Source organism: Lutra lutra, chromosome 7, assembly GCF_902655055.1.
Source record: "Lutra lutra chromosome 7, mLutLut1.2, whole genome shotgun sequence".
NCBI lineage: Eukaryota > Metazoa > Chordata > Mammalia > Carnivora > Mustelidae > Lutra > Lutra lutra.
Window position 1 is genome coordinate 54,949,426 of NC_062284.1, and position 17,765 is coordinate 54,967,190.

General features: G+C 35.5%; 1 protein-coding gene across 1 annotated transcript in view; it reads right to left on the reverse strand.

The window, feature by feature from the left end:
* AQR (aquarius intron-binding spliceosomal factor) overlaps positions 1-17,765 on the reverse strand; it is a 93,981-nt gene that overhangs the window by 38,909 nt on the left and 37,307 nt on the right. The window contains exons 14-18 of the mRNA XM_047737671.1: positions 14,190-14,292; positions 10,762-10,882; positions 7,698-7,839; positions 4,622-4,800; positions 1,470-1,637 (exon numbers count right to left, since the gene is read on the reverse strand). Of these exons, the coding sequence (XP_047593627.1) occupies positions 1,470-1,637; positions 4,622-4,800; positions 7,698-7,839; positions 10,762-10,882; positions 14,190-14,292 (713 nt within the window). The remainder of the gene's footprint in view (positions 1-1,469; positions 1,638-4,621; positions 4,801-7,697; positions 7,840-10,761; positions 10,883-14,189; positions 14,293-17,765) is intronic.

Below are 17,765 nucleotides of genomic sequence, written 5' to 3' on the forward strand. Positions count from 1 at the left end.
ACTTGACTGATCACTCTTTTTGTCCTTTCACATGCCATTCCTAGTATCACCAGTGTGAAAGGAAATTTCATATACTAATAGCTGAAAGCTCAGAGGCTTTTTCTTGCCCCTTTGCCTCATCTCCTTACTTTGTCTTAGTCCTCTAACTCTAGTCCCAATATGTGACCTTATGGTTATTCCACCTTTCCTATTTTCTTCTATTCTAGTGATAAGGTCAGCTTAATTCCAGCACTTTCAATTATGGTGCAATCTTAAAATCACAGGTAGAAATCAATTCAAGTTCTGAGAGAAGTCTAGTAAACAAATTGGAATAAGCCCTGGAAATAGATGCAATTATAATTTAACAGTAAGAATAACAAGGAAGTCAAACAAGATAAGAAAGAATTTCAAGGAAAAGCTAATGATAAGACTGAGAAATCAAAGAGCTGACAAATCCAGTAAGGCAGTATTTCTAAATGGGGTAATGTTTGCATGTGAGGTATGACAATTCTTTCTACAAGGCAGCTCTGTTTAAATTTTTTTTTTTTTTTGAGAGAGAGAGAGAGAGAGTAGGGGCATGTGCCATGTGTGAGTGGGTGATAGGAGAAGGGCAGAGAGAAAGGGAGAGAGAGAATCTTAAGTAGGCTCCAGGCTCAGCACAAAGCCCAAGGTGGGGCTCAATCTTACCACCCTAAGATCATGACTTGAGCTGTAATCAAGAATCGGACACTTAACTGACTGAGCCACAACAGGTGCCCCAAAGCAGCTCTGTTTAGATGTTTAGTATCCCTAGACCCCATCCATCAAATTTCACCCCCCATAAAATTCACCGTCCCCTACTCCTACCCCCAGTACATGACAAGATAAATACCAAAATTCATTTCAAAATACAGGGAAGTGCTATTTCCAACTGAGAGCCACTGCTACAACGCATCAAATCAATAAAACTTAAGAAGAAAAAATTAGGCAAATACGTCATAAGAGGTGTTTGGAGGTTTTAAAAAGGCAATATTATAAAGTATTATAAAAGGAAAATTTTAAATAAAGATAATTTCAAAAGATCCTGTCCTTTCCAATATCTAATAAAAAGTTTAGAAACCATATTATTTATTTCTAGAAGTGGGTGGTAGGTACCTTATACATATTTTATATATAATCCTTTGTGTTGATTATGTAAAATAACTAAAAAATATTACTTAAGATGCAAAAATAAAAAAGGCACAAAAACTTATCATTATGGGGCGCCTGGGTGGCTCAGTGGGTTAAAGCCACTGCCTTCGGCTCAGGTCATGATCCCAGGGTCCTGGGATCGAGCCCCGCATCGGGCTCTCTGCTCAGCGGGGAGCCTGCTTCCCTTCCTCTCTCTCTCTGCCTGCCTCTCTGCCTACTTGTGATCTCTGTCTGTCAAATAAATAAATAAAATCTTTAAAAAAAAAAACAAAACTTATCATTATGTAAACATACTCTTTCAAAATTATAGATTGCCATACCGTCTTCAATGACGCGCCCTTTATCATCCAGCATGCCCTGGATTTCACAGCCTCTGACATAAACCAGGCCAATCTGCTCAATAAAAGGTCTCCTCCGGTCAAACTTAGTACCATAAGGTTTTGTGGGCCGTACAGTGATTAAAAAGCATACATCATGCTTACGAAGACCTGGTAGAACATAAAGACATTTTTACTTATCAGAATGTTACTGTTTTTAGTCTTTTGTTGGCAAATTGTCATCCTCTTAGGAGATTTAAGAAACATGTGAAGTACCAAAGGTGATCAAATATTACATTTGTATTGCAATATAATTATGGGTTTTCCTATAATCTTTAAATTCAATGTTTGAAAGGAATAGTTAAAATGAAAATTTCCCTTTGTGTTAACATTAGAAACTTTTATGCCACGAATACATTACTGAGTAAGTCCTCAAGTCATGTTAGAGCTCCAAACTGGATGTTCGTCATCATTCTTGATAAGTAACTGAAAATACGGCTGGCACATAATCCAGCTACATCGTACTTATCAGGTTTCCAACATCAGTTTCAACTATTCATCACTGTCACTCCAACAACAGTCTAACTGCGTTCCCTGAAAGAGGTCAATGCGAGAATAATTCATCAAGGCACAAAAGCACTGTTTATAGATATCAAATTCAGAACATGGTTGGATATATATAGTTTCATTTGGCAAATGAAAATTTTTATAAGTAAATGACAAGAAATAGGAACCTTGTGCCGAAGTCCATAGCTTCTCAGTCATTAGACCAAATGCTGGACTCAACTAGATCCCCAACTCTATTAAAAGTAGAGACATGGGAAGACAAGGGACATAAATTTACATCACATATCCATGTAATGTCATACCACTTAACCTTCATTTCTTTCCTGATTCGTTTTGTTAGCCACTGTATGGCATAAATGCAAACTTATAACCTTGGTAATAAAATATACAACTAAATCAAATCAGCAATGTCAGTGTGTGGCTAACAGTATTGGGACCATTCTGGCTTAATATGGAGTGGGGTTTAAGTGTGCTAGTAATAATTGCTCTAACAATAATGACTTTATTATTTCCCAACAAATCAGAAACACGAGAAGCAATGAGAACTAAGGTGATCTGTTCTACTATCTGAGTTGTACTGCCTTTAGAACTTCTGATCTGCACAGCTCATTACAACATCTATGTCTTCAAGTCAAAGAGGTGGCCCTGAGAAGTAATTTAGTTCCTACCAGTGTCACTTTTTGGTATCACTGAGGGATGACTGCATATTCCCTACTAACAGATCATTTCACTGTGGGACATCTCAGATCTACATTAAAAAAAGTCCTTATGTAACAGTGAGTTCAACTACCTTTCTCCTTTCAACCATTTGTATCCACTCCATCCTGGCTGTGCCTCTGGAGCAGAATCCAGTATTTCTGTGTCCTTAATTATGTTTTCTTAATTTTAAAATGGGGTAATGGGGAAGATAAGGCCCTGAACTTCATACCTTTTTGAAGACACAAGAACAATGTTTCATATATTTAGCTTAAACTCTTCAAAACTGTTCCTACAGGACAATATTCATTACTACTAAAGAAACTTCCTCTCATTTTTTGCCTCCATTTTCTATTTAGTTACTCCATCTGTGATTAACAGAGGACCTGAATTTTGGCTCTGGCCTCCCAGAAAACACTTTTCTTCCCACCATGCCCCATACTATGAATCACTTATTCCACAATACCCTACTGTTCCCTCTCTTGCTCATCAAAATTTATCTATTACATTTCTCATTCTATCAGAGGTCTATGTTTAAAAGAATGAAAGGAAAAAAACAAAAGACTATTTAATATTCTTCTGATAGAAGTCTCCAAAGTAATGAAGGAAAGCTTAGGTAACTGTGTAAAATAGTATTTATGTTTGTACTTTCTTAAACGCCAAAGGTACTAAGTACAAAACCTTCTTCAGCAAAATAATGTCTTTCTTAAGGTTTAGCAATAATGAAGATATACAGCATTCTAGATGTGTAATGCACTAGATTAGATTAGAACTCTTTTGAAGGATACAGGAATACAAAAACAATTTGTCACAAACTATACCCACTAGAGTGAGCACATGTCAAACATGGGGCCAGCTTTGGCGCTGGATTCCTTTAGAATTACTGGATAAACATATCATGTAGTCCCTATGGTTATAAACAGCTATACTGGGAGCAATAATTTCTGAAAACTGATCCATTAAGGGACTATCCCTTTCCTTCTGGCATGCTAAGAAGGTGGAAAGAGATAAAATCTACCAGCTACTGTTTCTCACAACAGGACAGCAAGCAAGAGCTCTCACAGACAGCTGGGGGGAAAATATAAAAGTGACACTTAAAAATTAGGTCATGTGTCATTTCTGGCACAGGTGTTACCAGTGTTTTCAGTCTACTTGGCTTAGTAACTCTGAACATATCTGCCTCTAAATAAAATTCCTTATGACACAGAACTCCTGTACTTAAAATCTTGCCTAGTAAAGAATAGGGGAAATAACTCAGCTAAATTCTCTACATCCGTTATTTATCCTTGAATACACTTAATATCACTAATTCTGACTTCCTCCCTTTGATGCAAATAGTTAAACTATTATATCTACTTCTGAGTTATTTTACCAGATCCCCTTAAAATTTCTTTTGAGTTTGTCTGATTTTGATTTTGTATCTTTATTTTCCGGCAACTTTACCTCTATTCACTTTGGCAGCTTTTATCTCTTAAAAATACTAATTTGCTTTACTAGCTCTGCATGTGTACAAGTTCTAGGTGGCTTACCCCCCTTTCTTTAGTGAACAGTAATATTTTGATTCTTTTTAAATTGATCCTACATATTCATAAATACTATCTCACTAAATTTGGATTTAAAGAGCTCTCCTCTCAGCTCTGCAAACTGCAATTTTCAAAATCCTGTGATATGCATGCTATTTTATGCTTTTTATTAAAGTATTAAGACAATTATTCTTGTATGATCCTTGATATTTTTACTACTAATAATTACAAAGACAATTTTTAAAGATAAAATTTCATAAATGTTTAGAAGAATAATGTTTAATAAAAGTACTTTGCCAATTTTCTAAGTAGAAGTCTATTAACTAAAAAGGCAAAAATGTAACTTTATTTTTTGAAATAGAAAATTACCTTCCCATTCATCTTTGATGTGATCTCTGACATTCAGATTGATGGTAACATCTGCACGAACTCGGGTTGGCCAGTTTTCACCTATGTTTGGCTTGGCAACCTCAACTACAGTGAAAGCCACGATAGGCTGGGCCATTCGTGCCCAACCCCCAAACACTACACCACCATACTCAGACTGCCTGAAAAGCAAAGAAGCACGTGATTACTCCAAGAAAAAATGACTTTTCCCCAACTTTTGTCAAGGAAAATTAGTTAAGGAGGAACATATATTTAGCCACTAAGCCCTGACATCAGTAACTTATTTCTAAACTCAAAAAAAAGATTAAGTCCCAATATACAGGGAATACCTTCAGTAGTTATGAACAGGCAGATATGGTCCAATAAAGAAAGGGAAGTAAAGAGGAGTATTTATCCCACACACACAGAAAAAAAGATACTCTATATACATAATAGCAGAGACATTTTGTCAAGAATAATCTGTAATAATAAGAGTAGTCTATTATTATATTATAATCTATATTATTATAATAGAGTAATAATTTTAATCCTTTTTCTCTCTTCATCAAGACAGTCTCAGCTCTTCACACCTTATGCATTTAGGTATTTCTACAAGCTGTTTTGGAACAAGCAGAATTTTAAAAATTAAAAACAAACCAACAAACGATAATATCTACGCAAATGCTTGCTTTAGGGTAATATTTGAGTCATTTAAGAGATACTGCCATGGCTTGGGGGTAAAAATAATCAAGCTAGTTATAATAACCACAATCACTAACATTCAAATATCCACTCTTCCTTCTTATGTTAGTCTAACTGGTGTTTTAGATTTTACATTAAGTAGTGTATCTGGGAAATGTGTAATATAAATACTCCAGCAGTGCTCCAAAACTGGAAAGTATTGCCAAAAGTGACACGCTTACACAGATAAAGAAAAGCTACATCCCAGGTAAAGGCTTTGTGTTATAAGAAAAAACTATAGAACTCTACAACATCAAAGAGTGAAACTAATTAAAAATAAACGTTCTGCATCCAGTGACTTGCTTAATACAGGGAATTTCTAAAAGGTATTACCTTGTGTCTAAGCCCTTTTGTAATCATCTCATCCATTTTTTACAATTTTACTACAGTATAGCTTACATACAATGAAATGCATTCACTGTAAATGCACAATTCAATGCTGTTTAGTAAATCTGCAGAGTTGTGTACCCATCACCCAATCTAATTTGAGAACATTTCCATCCTATGTATAAAAGATCCCTCTCATTTATCTATAGTCAATCCTGTTACTACCCCCAGACAACCACTAATCTACTCCCCCCAACACTTTTTTCCTCTTATAAAATCTACCTATGACATGAATAATTAAAAAGGATAGATTTCTGCCCATCATAAGTACATTCTCCCTTATGTTGCTCAGTGGTTTCAGCAGACTGAATATGTACGTGATTGTTAGTACCAAGCACTGAGTAAAATTTATACCCCTACTTTCCACCTTCAGCACACAAGAAACAGAAAGAAGCTTGGCCTCTTTTTGGATCTCATCATTCTTAAAGGCCTTCAATGAAGGGCAATTCAGAATGAAAATCTAGAAAAATTTATTATCACAAGTTAATTCTGAAAAATGACATTTTCTTTCCCTTAGCAGAAAATAAAGTAAGTTAAAAAAATGTCCTTTATTAATAGACCATAAGAACTCTTAAGTATTTTTGCTTTATTTGGCATTTAAGTAAAATGTAAGTGAATTCTATTTGATAAACTGCTAGTTCATAAATCCCTAGTTTGCAAAATGGCCAAAATTAGGTTTAGAATCCGAGCATGTATAACCCTAGGTAACCATAAACTGAAAGGAAGATTTCTGATCAAGCACACCCCCGGGGTCCAAACAATGGGCAATAATTCCAGCAAAGCTGTGGGCAGGGATGATCAGCCAGTGAGTATACAAACCTCACAGTGCTACCCTGCCTACTGACTCAACTGATTATTAAGTCAAAAATACTTTATGTTGTGTTGTATAGTCTCACCCAGAATAACTTTTCACATAATAACTAATTAAAAAATAGAACTGTGTATGAAATAAAATGTGGAAGTGAAAAAATAGATCATAATCATAGTGTCCATGTAGCTCTCTATAATTAGTAAGGAGAGAAGCCTGGAAGATACCTGAAGCCATTCACATTCAGAAACTTGTTAAATTTTTTTTTTTTTAAGATTCTGGTCATATAATGACCAGAATGTAATAAAAATCTATTTTATAGATTCACAGTCACTTACGACATATAACTTACTCTCATCAATTTCATACGTAGAATGAAATAGTGAATGAAGGGCATTTATTTCATGTCTAAAAAGCAAAACAGACCTTCACAAATCTCATAATACAGAGCTGCCTATAATAACCAGAATGAAAATTTTTACTTAGCTAACAGAATTCCAGAAATGAGCTAGCAAGTGAGGAGTTGAGTTTAAGCAGAAGACTTCCTCAAATAAAGAGACCTACTCAACTGGCTCCCAAAGTAAATCCTGATGGTTTAGTCAAGGTAATCTATGGATGGAGGACCCAGCAAGACTTTGCAACATTCAATGCCATGTGAAGCTCAGCAGTACTCTTCATCTCTTGCCAGGTTCCTTAGAGAGGCTAACTGAGATACTGGTGATAGCCACAAGAGCAGCTGGGGTAGAAGACCCCTTTATCATAAGCTCCCAGGACTTAAACCGTCCTGTCCTAGTAAAGGCCTGCTGGTCAGTCCATATGCTCCCTCTTTACTTTTGCTAATGCCCAACATACTCTCCCCTCTATATTTCTCCCCCACCATCCTCCAAGAATGAAGACCTCTCCTCCCTTATCCCCAGTCCCCCAGCACCACCCCCAAGTACCCAGATACGTATTTTATATTTTAGCACTTCTGATATACTCTAATCCACATTAGAGAATTTCTCAAAGATTGACTATTTCATATTTTAAAGGGCGCCTTCATGCCAGGCATACTATTTCTAAATACACTTATGAAGTTTCTGACACAGGTTGTATCAGTCACTGTTTGCACCTCTTCATTACAAATGGAACCAATTTGCTTACCAAGGCTTCATTCTGCTGACACTATCCTCGATGTCTTGCCTAATTTCGTAAGTTGATTCTAAGCGGAAGAGATTAAAATTCCTTAAGAGGTAATCATGAAGAGTCAAAAACTGCAAATTCAACTTGGGAAGAGCAAGACAACCTGAAAAAGAAAACAACATCCACATCTGAATTATTCTTTTAATTAGACAACTGCACTATATAAAGAAATGTACTACAAATTTGGTTAAGAGTTTAATTTAATGATGTCTCAAATATAGCATATTTGATAAGGTTCTATTTTTATTTTCACACAGAAATTGAAAAACCATGTTAACAAATGCTATCTATTAAGAGTTGGGAAGGAAGGATAAAACTCATTAATACATCTAACCATGCATCGATGATTCATATACAAACAGACTTCTCAAAAGTAGCTGAAGATACCTAAAATTAATATAGTCTCGAGTAGTTTAAAAATTCTTCCTTCACCCCTAATATATATTTGGCAAAGCTCGAAGTAAATAATGACCATAAACTAAGCCCATAACAAATTTACCATGAAAGTTAATTAGCTAGTATATTACAACATATTAATCTATCTCCAAAGTGTGCTATTGTGTTCTGAATCTCTACCTTTTGGCTAGACTTTAAGGATAAGGTATTGAATGTATGCTATTCCTGGAATTATTTCCCTTCTCTGATTATATTAATGAACAATATTCTTTCTAGTATCTTCAGTAACTGCTATTTCCCTTGGATAATAAGTGAGTAAGCACTCAGCTGCAATATCAAAAAGATTAGAAAAAAAAAGAACCTCAAAATAAACACATTTTACTGGAAAATCATTATTTTCATCATCTGAATCCATTCTTACCAAAGCAATAATGAACCTAAGGGCAAAAACATCAATGTGAAAAAAATTTTCACATCATTTATGTTAGCAAATTCTGACTTATAATCTAACTCAGTTTCTTTCAGGCCAGAGGCTGAGGGAAGTGTCTCTTTGGACAGCATAATTTTATTAAAAAAAAAAAAAAAAGAATTAAAATGTGACCATTTTGCAACTGTCACTGAATTAACAAATCTAGCCATTAAGCAGCAATGGCTACTTATATCACACACAGACAAAAACAAGCGGACAGTCAGTGCCTCTGATGAAAGAATACAGCACCGCCAAGAATCCTGCCAGAGAGAAAACGTCAGCCTGACCAGGCCTCTGCGTTCAGCTGCCAATCTGCAAGAAAAATAAAGAGCAGAAAGACATACTCAACTGTACACTGAGCAGTCAATTAGAAAAAACCAGACTGTGGAAAACTATACAGATCAAACAACTCAGGTTCTTCAAAAGAAAAGGAAGGGATACAGAGGGCATTTGTGAAGTAAAAGACATTTAAAAAATGTAAAGGATTGACTACCATACACGGATGTACAAGTCGGTGACAAAGCTATGAAGAAATATACAGTGATTGCTTTAGAAGTCAGGAAATGGATACTTTCATGTGGAGGGAGAAGCAGTAACTAGGAAGGAGCTCATGGGAGGATTCTGGGATAGCCAATAAGGTGGTTATTCCCCTTATAAAAATTTGTTAAGCCTTCTGTTTATGTTGTGTGGCTTTCTTTTTTTGTGTTTATGTTCTTTAAAAGGCTCAAAATTAGGGCAAAAAATTTTACAAGGATTTTCTTTATAATTCTTAACTATATTTCTTTAAATATCTGTATCAGTTTCACTTATCTTCTCTTCTTGGGAGCTAGAAACAGTCTGTATAAACATCCAGTATTAGCTTTGATCCTTGCCTATTCATTAGCATCAACTACTGAGCCCCTAAAACATGATGCCATCATGGTCACTGAAGAGCAATGGCAAGACACAGCCAAATATCTGAAGACAGATTTATTACAGTTAAACCACTTGGCAATGAGTATTGTTCCGAAATACTTTCCTTAACCTTCATTAATTACAGGAGGTAAAGAACAATACTTTACATATTAAGCAAAATGTATTTTTAAACTCAGAGCAGCATCACTGAATAGCACCAAAAGCTAGATGTAAGACTATACATGTTTAAGGACACATAAGCTCTGTACTGATAAGACAAAATATTAAGTGGTATTTGCCTTTTAGGAACTGATTAGATGAAGAGTTAGATTCATACATGTATGGTCATAAATGCTATTAGTATGAACAAATTAGGAAAGTGAAAAAACAAGGCATGACCTTTGTAAGAACAAAAAAAAATATGAAGCCTGCCTATTCTGAAATCTAGCACAACTTTGTTGCACTGGGTTTACTGAAGTTATGGCTGCAGCATATGGCTCTGAAGTATCTATTTTTCTTTTAAATAAATTACCACTGGTGATATCTTTAAAACAGCCAAACTTCTCATAATGATGCCATTGTTCAAAAATTTCCTTGATTTTTTTTTTTTGAAATATGCTTTCAAAATATGTCAGAATGTATTTCAGTCTATACTCAATTGTGGCAAATTCTCAACCTCAGAGGATGAACAAAAGCATTCAGGAACAAATCTGTTGAAATAGATAAATAAATCAGGGAATAGCTATTTTTAATTAAAACTAAGGGTTTATTATTAAGTACTGACAATTTTTGGTGGTCATTAGCTGGCTTAAGAAATTCAAAAGAACTTCTAAAAAAGGCTTTGAAAAATAAAGCACTACCAAACAAAACAAAGCCTTTTACAGTGACATATTGAGAGCCATACTTCCTCCACTATTAGGTCTCCTTAAAACATAGTTTTATGTTATGGTCATATTTTATAAAGGATGATGTATGTATTCACACACACACATATCATGCCAATACACGTATACATGTGCACGTCTGAGCATGTGTGCGTAGCGTGCTCGCGCGCGCACACATACACATAGGGCATGGTTAAATTTAACAAAAATCCTTAATACTATGCATTCAAAATACTGAATAGTTTCCAGCTTTAAAACTGAACTTGAGAGTACCAGAAAATTATCCTAATGCATGTAACAGACAGAGGTATTTTCAGTTACATATGATAAATTCTAAACTAAATGTCCTGATACAGTTGTATTCTGTACTTCTCTGCCGTACCTTCCCCAGAATAGTACTCAGTTGGGACAATATTTTCATCCCATATGATTTTCTCAGTTGGATACAAAGGCATCTGGTTCAACTGCTGAATCTGAGAAATTCGACGTTCATGACGAGATACCTAAAAGAAACAGGATCATGCAGAAAGTAAGAGCAATCTTTTTTTAATCAAACTAATTTATGGAGAAATTCACCATAAAGTACAGAATGAGAAGTTTCATGTCTTTCAGTTATGGTAGCACTTTATAAGAGGGTTTTTTTCGTTTTTCCATTTTCTCCATAAATCAAAGATGAGAGAGGTACCAATTATGATGGGCTTTGGAAAATCAGGCAGATCAGAGTTCAATACCAAGTCCCTGTAATTTATGAGCTATGTAAAAACTGGGCACATTCTTTCAACTTCCCTGATCTTAGCTTCCTTTCAGTAAAACAGATAATATACCATTCACCTCTCAAGCTTCTTATGAAAATGAAACGGAATACTATAAAACAGCATCAAAGTGCCTGGTACATGCCAAGACCTTAAAATCCACAGCCCTTAATATTCAACAATGTTAAGCTCTAAGTAGATTATAGTTTTCATTCTTTTACTAATTAAACAATCTGGAAAATTTTGTTTATTAAAAACCTGGGGGCACCTGAGTGGTTCAGTCGCTTAGGTGTATGCCTTGGTTTCAGCTCAGGTCATGATCTCCAAGTCAGGAGACAGAACTCAGTGTTGGGCTCCATGCTCAGTGGGGAGTCGCTTCTCCTCTCCCTCAGCCACTCGACCCCCCTAGCCTTGCTCATGCTGTCTCTCTCTCTCTGAAATAAATCAATCTTAAAAACAAAACAAAACAAAACACACACACACACACACACACACACACACACACACATGGCCTCAATTTTCCTTGTAAAATCAGAGTTTGCCTTTATGAGCTCTATGTAGATTTCCACGGTTAATATTATAGTCCTCTATCTCAAACACAGAAATAAGCTTATTATCTAATTAACAAGTTAAAATAATGATATATGTGAAAAATTTGTCATGTTCTCTTCAGTAAAGAGAGTATTATTTTAGGAAAGAAAATAGTGTGACATCATCTAAAAAATTCACATATTTCAACTTCTTTATCATAATTCAGGTATTAGAAGAATCCAAAGCCTATGGAAATCCTTCGGGAGAGAGAGGAAATGAAAGATAATGCTGTAGCACTATAAATTTTTAAAATTGTTTTCTTGTTGGCATAAATATTTAAATTTCATAGATCAAATCTTAGCTGTAAGACTGTAAAAGGCAGGGGCGCCTGGGTGGCTCAGTGGGTTAAAGCCTCTGCCTTCGGCTCAGGTCACGATCCCAGGGTACTGGGATTGAGCCCGGCATTGGGCTCTCTGCTCAGTGGGGAGCCTGCTTCCTCCTCTCTCTCTCTCTCTGCCTGCCTCTCCGCCTACTTGTGATATCTCTCTCTGGCAAATAAATAAATAAAATCTTAAAAAAAAAAAAAGACTGTAAAAGGCAAAGGCTCAGCCTTATACTTAAACCTACTGTCCATTAGAAAAATTCCTTAAAAAATACTCATTTCTTATAGTAAGGATTTATTATTAATCCCCAAAACCGACTTAATGAGAAAAGATTTCACGTTGTCAGAAAATAGGACAAAGAATTTTTAGAAAGCACTCGTAGTCAGAAATAATGAAAAGAAGGCAAAGATGGTACCTAAGACATACACTTCACACAAATAAACATACCAATAAAAAAGTATTTTCCATACTTGAATTAAGTTAAAACTCCAAGAATTTCTCTCCAATTGGCACTAAAACACCTGTTATCAAGCTTAAAACAGCTGCTACCAATAGCTTCTGGTTACTATCCCCAAAACGAGCATTATCATCTTCTCTACAATAAGAGACTGTATTTTACCCCCCATATTAGAAGAATCAGTTTGGAATATAATCACAAAACTGTGTGCTCAGGACCGTTCCATACATTAAAAAAATGCATATAAAGAGTTACAAAAAACAAACTAAAAAAAACTACTCAACCTACAGCAGACAGAAAACAAAAAATTAAAACAAGCTATTCTTTTTTGTACAAACAAAAAATTTTGTTTGCCAGTTTCTGCAACTGGCAGAAATTGGGATGACTTGTAGCATCCAGTGCTGGTAAGAGCTTAAGGAGACACACTCTAATGCATTGTTAGTAGGAACATACATCTTTCAGAGGATAATTTGGCTGAATCTTACACCTTTTAAGTAAGCACATGCTTCAATCAAAGAATTTCACTTCTAGGTGCCTCTCTTAAATGTCCACACATGTGCACAAAGAGACATGAGCCAGGACCAAATCATTACTTGTAAAAGTGAACACGGCAAACAACTTAAATATTCATAGTGGGATATAATTACTCATCCATTTTATGAATTATTTTACTAAAGCTAAAAATATATTCCTATTCCTCAATTTTTCTGTGAACCTAAAACTGCACTAAAAAAATAAACAGGGGCACCTGGGTGGCTCAATCGGTTGAACATCTGCCTTCAGCTTGGGTCATGATCTCGGGGACCAGGGACTAAGCCCTGAGTTGGGCTCCCTGCTCAGAGAGGAGCCTGCCTCTTCCTCTCCCTGTGCCATTCCCCCTGCTTGTATTCTCCCTCAAATAAATGCAGTCTTTAAAAATAAAAAATAAATAAAAAATAATTAAATCCTTACTCAAAAAGTATTAGTTTGAGTTAAAGTCCATTATTTTCCAAAATGATTGAAAACTCCGTTAGAATTCTTAAATCACCAAGTCAGTGATAACTTAATTTTTATAAATATTCCTGAGTTTTCTAATGATAAAGGTATGCCTTAATATTCAAGGTACCATATTTAAGTAACTTTTAAAATAAATGGTTAGGGGTGCCTGGGTGGCTCAGTGGGTTAAAGCCTATGCCTTCAGCTCAGGTCATGATCCCAGGGTCCTGGGATCAAGCCCCACATATGGCTCTCTGCCAAGCAGGGAGCTTGCTTCCCGCCGCCCCCCCACCCCGCCCTCTCTGCCTACCTGTGATTTCTTTTTGTCAAATAAACAAATAAAATCTTTAAAAAAATAAAATAAAATGAATGGTTAGATAAATATGAATGGGTACGTATTAACTGTGTGTGCATAACTATGACCTCTAAAAGGCAGGAATGGTGTCAATTACCTATGTATCCCAATGCCTGAATCCAGTGCCTGACACAGAAGCTGCTCAAAAATGTTTGCATGGAATGAATTCATGCCATAAAGCAGTTTTAAAAGGTAAAAGACTTAAGAAAAGAAACCTAATAGATAAGAAATCTGGCAAAATCAGATATGTAATTGTAGAACAGGTAGAAATGACCTACTTAACCTTTAGCCCAGGAAAAAATTTGTATTAACACACATCTTTAAGAAAGGGAAAATTTAAAGAACATTAATATTTACCAGCAATTCTAGAAGAAATTCTTTATCAAAAGTTGTGTCTTCATTTTTAGGAAGAGTTGGTAACAAGCAGAGGTATGATGCCACCTGGTGGAGTGTATTTGAACTGCAGAATAAGGAATATTCAAACCAGAATATCTTATTAACTTACTTTACTTCTGAAACACATAATTTTACAGACTGCTTAAAAGGTCTTCCCTAGCAAACATAACCCTATGATACTGCAGCAAATAAAAAAAAATTAGCAATGAAAGTTAATCCCCTTAATGCAGGTTCTCAAAATGTCTTCTGCAAACCCCCTGTGGTCCCTGAGACCTTTCTACTACGTGTGCAAGAACAATATTTCTTCTATTAATACTAAGACACATCCTTGTCAAAAGTAAATACATTGCATGTTTTTTAACAATTCTAATAGACATGTAGTGGTTATCTCATTATGACTTAAATTTGCATTTCTCTAATAACTAATGATGCTAAGCATCTTTCTGTAGCCTTATTGAAATGTATCATCTTTGGTGGAGTATCTGTTCAAATCTTTAGCTATTTTTAAATTATTTTCTTGAGTTCTAAGACTTCCAGGTACCAGTCCATTATCAGACAGGTGTTTAGTCAATATTTTCTCCCACTCTGGGGTTATATTTACATTCTGTTAACAATGTCTTTCCAAAAAAAGAAAAAAAAAAGTCTTTCAAAGAGTAAAAGTTTTAAATTTTGATAAAGTCCTATTTATCAATTCTTTTTTTCTTTATGGATTGTGCTTTGGTGTCTATGGAAATCTTTGCACAAACCATAGTCACAAAAATATTCCCCATATGTCCTATTAGTTCTGGTTCTGAAAAGTATGTCTATGATTCATTGTGAGTTAGTTTGTGTATATGATGTGAAATATGTGTCAAGTTTCATACTTTGTACACAGATGTCCCACTGTTTCACCACCGTTGTTTAAAACACTACCCTTTCTCCAAGTAGTTGCTTTGGTATCTTAGTCAGAAATCAACTAACATATATGTGTGGTCTATTTCTGAACTTTACTCTGTTCCAGTGACCTATATGTCTATCTGTCCTTTATTCAATATCACAATGTCTTGATTACTATAGCTATATAGGCAGTCTTGAAATTAGGTAGTGGGAATCCTCCAACTTCGTTCTTTTTCAAAATGGTTTTGGCTAGTCTAGTCTCTTTGCCTTTCTATACTAATTTTTGAATGAGCTTGTCAATTTCTAGAAAAATATCCTGATGGGATTTTGACTAGAACTGAGTTACACTTATGGATCAGTTTGGGCAGAATTCATACCTTGAGTCTTCTCATCCATACGCAAGGCAAATATCTCCATTTCTTAAATTAATTCTCTTTAATTGTATAGACTTCCTTAATGTGGTTTTAGATACCACATGGAAACTAACATTTAAGAAATAACCACTTGTCAAATTGTGATATGTATCAAAGAAAAATATTCACAATTATTTGAAAAGGCTATTAAAATATATTTCCCTTTTGCATAAGGGAATGTCTTCATTTACTTCAACCAAAACAGTATCTCACAAGAAATGGAATACAGAAGCAGATCTACAAATCCAACGGTCTTTGATTAAGCCAGTCATTAAAGAGATTTGCGGGGGAGGAGTTAAGGTGGTAGAGGAGTAGGGGGACCCTAAGCTTGTCTCATCCCTTGAACAGGGCTAGTTATCAAATCATTCTGAATGCCCAAGGAATCAATTGGAGGACTGAGAGAACAAAAACTGCAGTCTACAAGTAGAAAGGCAACCACCTTTTGGAAGGAATCCCAGAAAATAAAGAGAAAGGAAAAAGGGACAGAAGGTTTATTTGAACAAATTATAGCTGAAAACTTCCCCAATCTGGTAAAGGAGACAGACATCAAAATCCAAGAAGCACAGTGAACCCCTATTAAATTCAACAAAAGTCAACTATCACCAAGGCATTTCATAATCAAATTCACAACATACACAGACAAGGAAAGAAACCTGAAAGCAGCAAGGGGAAGAAAAAATCCTTCAACACAAGGTTAGCCAGATCAGATTCACAGCAGATCTATCTACAGAAACTTGGTGAGCCAGAAAAGAGTGGCAGGATGTATTCAATGTGCTGAATGGGAAAATAACACAGCCAAGAATTCTTTATCCAGCAAGGCTGTCATTCAGAATAGGAGAGATAAAAAGAGTTTCTTGGATGAACAAAAACGGAAGGAATTCGTGACCACTAAACCAGCCCTGTAAGAAATTTTAAGGGGCCTCTTTGAGTGGAGAAAAAAAGACCAAAAGCAACAAACACTAGAAAGGACCAGAGAACACCACTAGAAACACCAACTCTGCAGGTAACACAATGGCACTAGATTTGTATCTGTCAATAATCACTCTGAATGTAAATGAACTAAATGCTCCAATCATAAGACATAAGGTATCAGAATGGATTAAAAAAAAATTCATCTGGGGCACCTGGGTGGCTCCGTAGGTTAAGCCTCTGCCTTCGGCTCAGGTCTTGATCTCAGGGTCCTGGGATCGAGACCCAAATCTGGCTCTCTGCTTGGCAGGGAGCCTGCTTCCCCCTCTCTCTCTGCCTGCCTCTCTGCTTACCTGTGATCTCTCTCTCTCTCTCTCTGTCAAATAAATAAGTAAAAAATTCTTTAAAAAAATTTTATCTATATGCTGCCTACAAGAGACTCATTTTAGACGTAAAGACACCTGAAGATTGAAAATAAGGGGACGGAGAACCATCTATTATGCTAATGGACATCAAAAGAAAGCTGGAGTAGCTATACTTATATCAGACGAACTAGATTTTAAAACAAAATTTTTAACAAGAGAAGAAGGGCATTACACCATAATTAAAGGGTGAATCCATCAAGAAGATCAAACAATTGTAAATATTTATGCCCCCAACTCGGGAACACCCAAATATACAAATCAATTAATAATAAACATAAAGAGGTTCCTCAAAAAGTTGAAAACAGAATTACCCTACAACCAGTAATTGCACTACTAGGGATTTACCCCAAAGATACAAATGTAGTGATCGAAAGGGACACCTGCACCCCAATGTTCATAGCAGCAATGTTTACAATAGCCAAGCTATAGAAAGAGACTAGATGTTCACTAACAGATGAATGGATAAAGAAGATGTGATATATATATATACAATGAAATACTACTCAGCCATCACAAAATGAAATCTTGCCATTTGGAACGATGTGGATGGAACTAGAAGATATTATGCTTAGTGAAATAAGTCAACCAGAGAAAAACGATTATCTTATGATCTTATTCATATGGAATTTAAGAAACTAAAAAGATCATAGGGGAAGAGAAGGAAATAAAACAAGATGAAATCAGAGAGGGAGACAAACCATAAGTGACTCTTAATCATAGGAAACAAACAGAGGGTTGCTGGAGGGAAGTGGGGTGGGGTGGGGAATGTGGTAACTGGGTGAAAGACATTAAGGAGGTCATGTAATATAATGAGTACGGAGTATGATATAAGACTGATATATCACTGACCTCTACCTCTGAAACCAATAATACATTATATGTTAATTAACTGAATTTAAATTTTAAGAAATGAA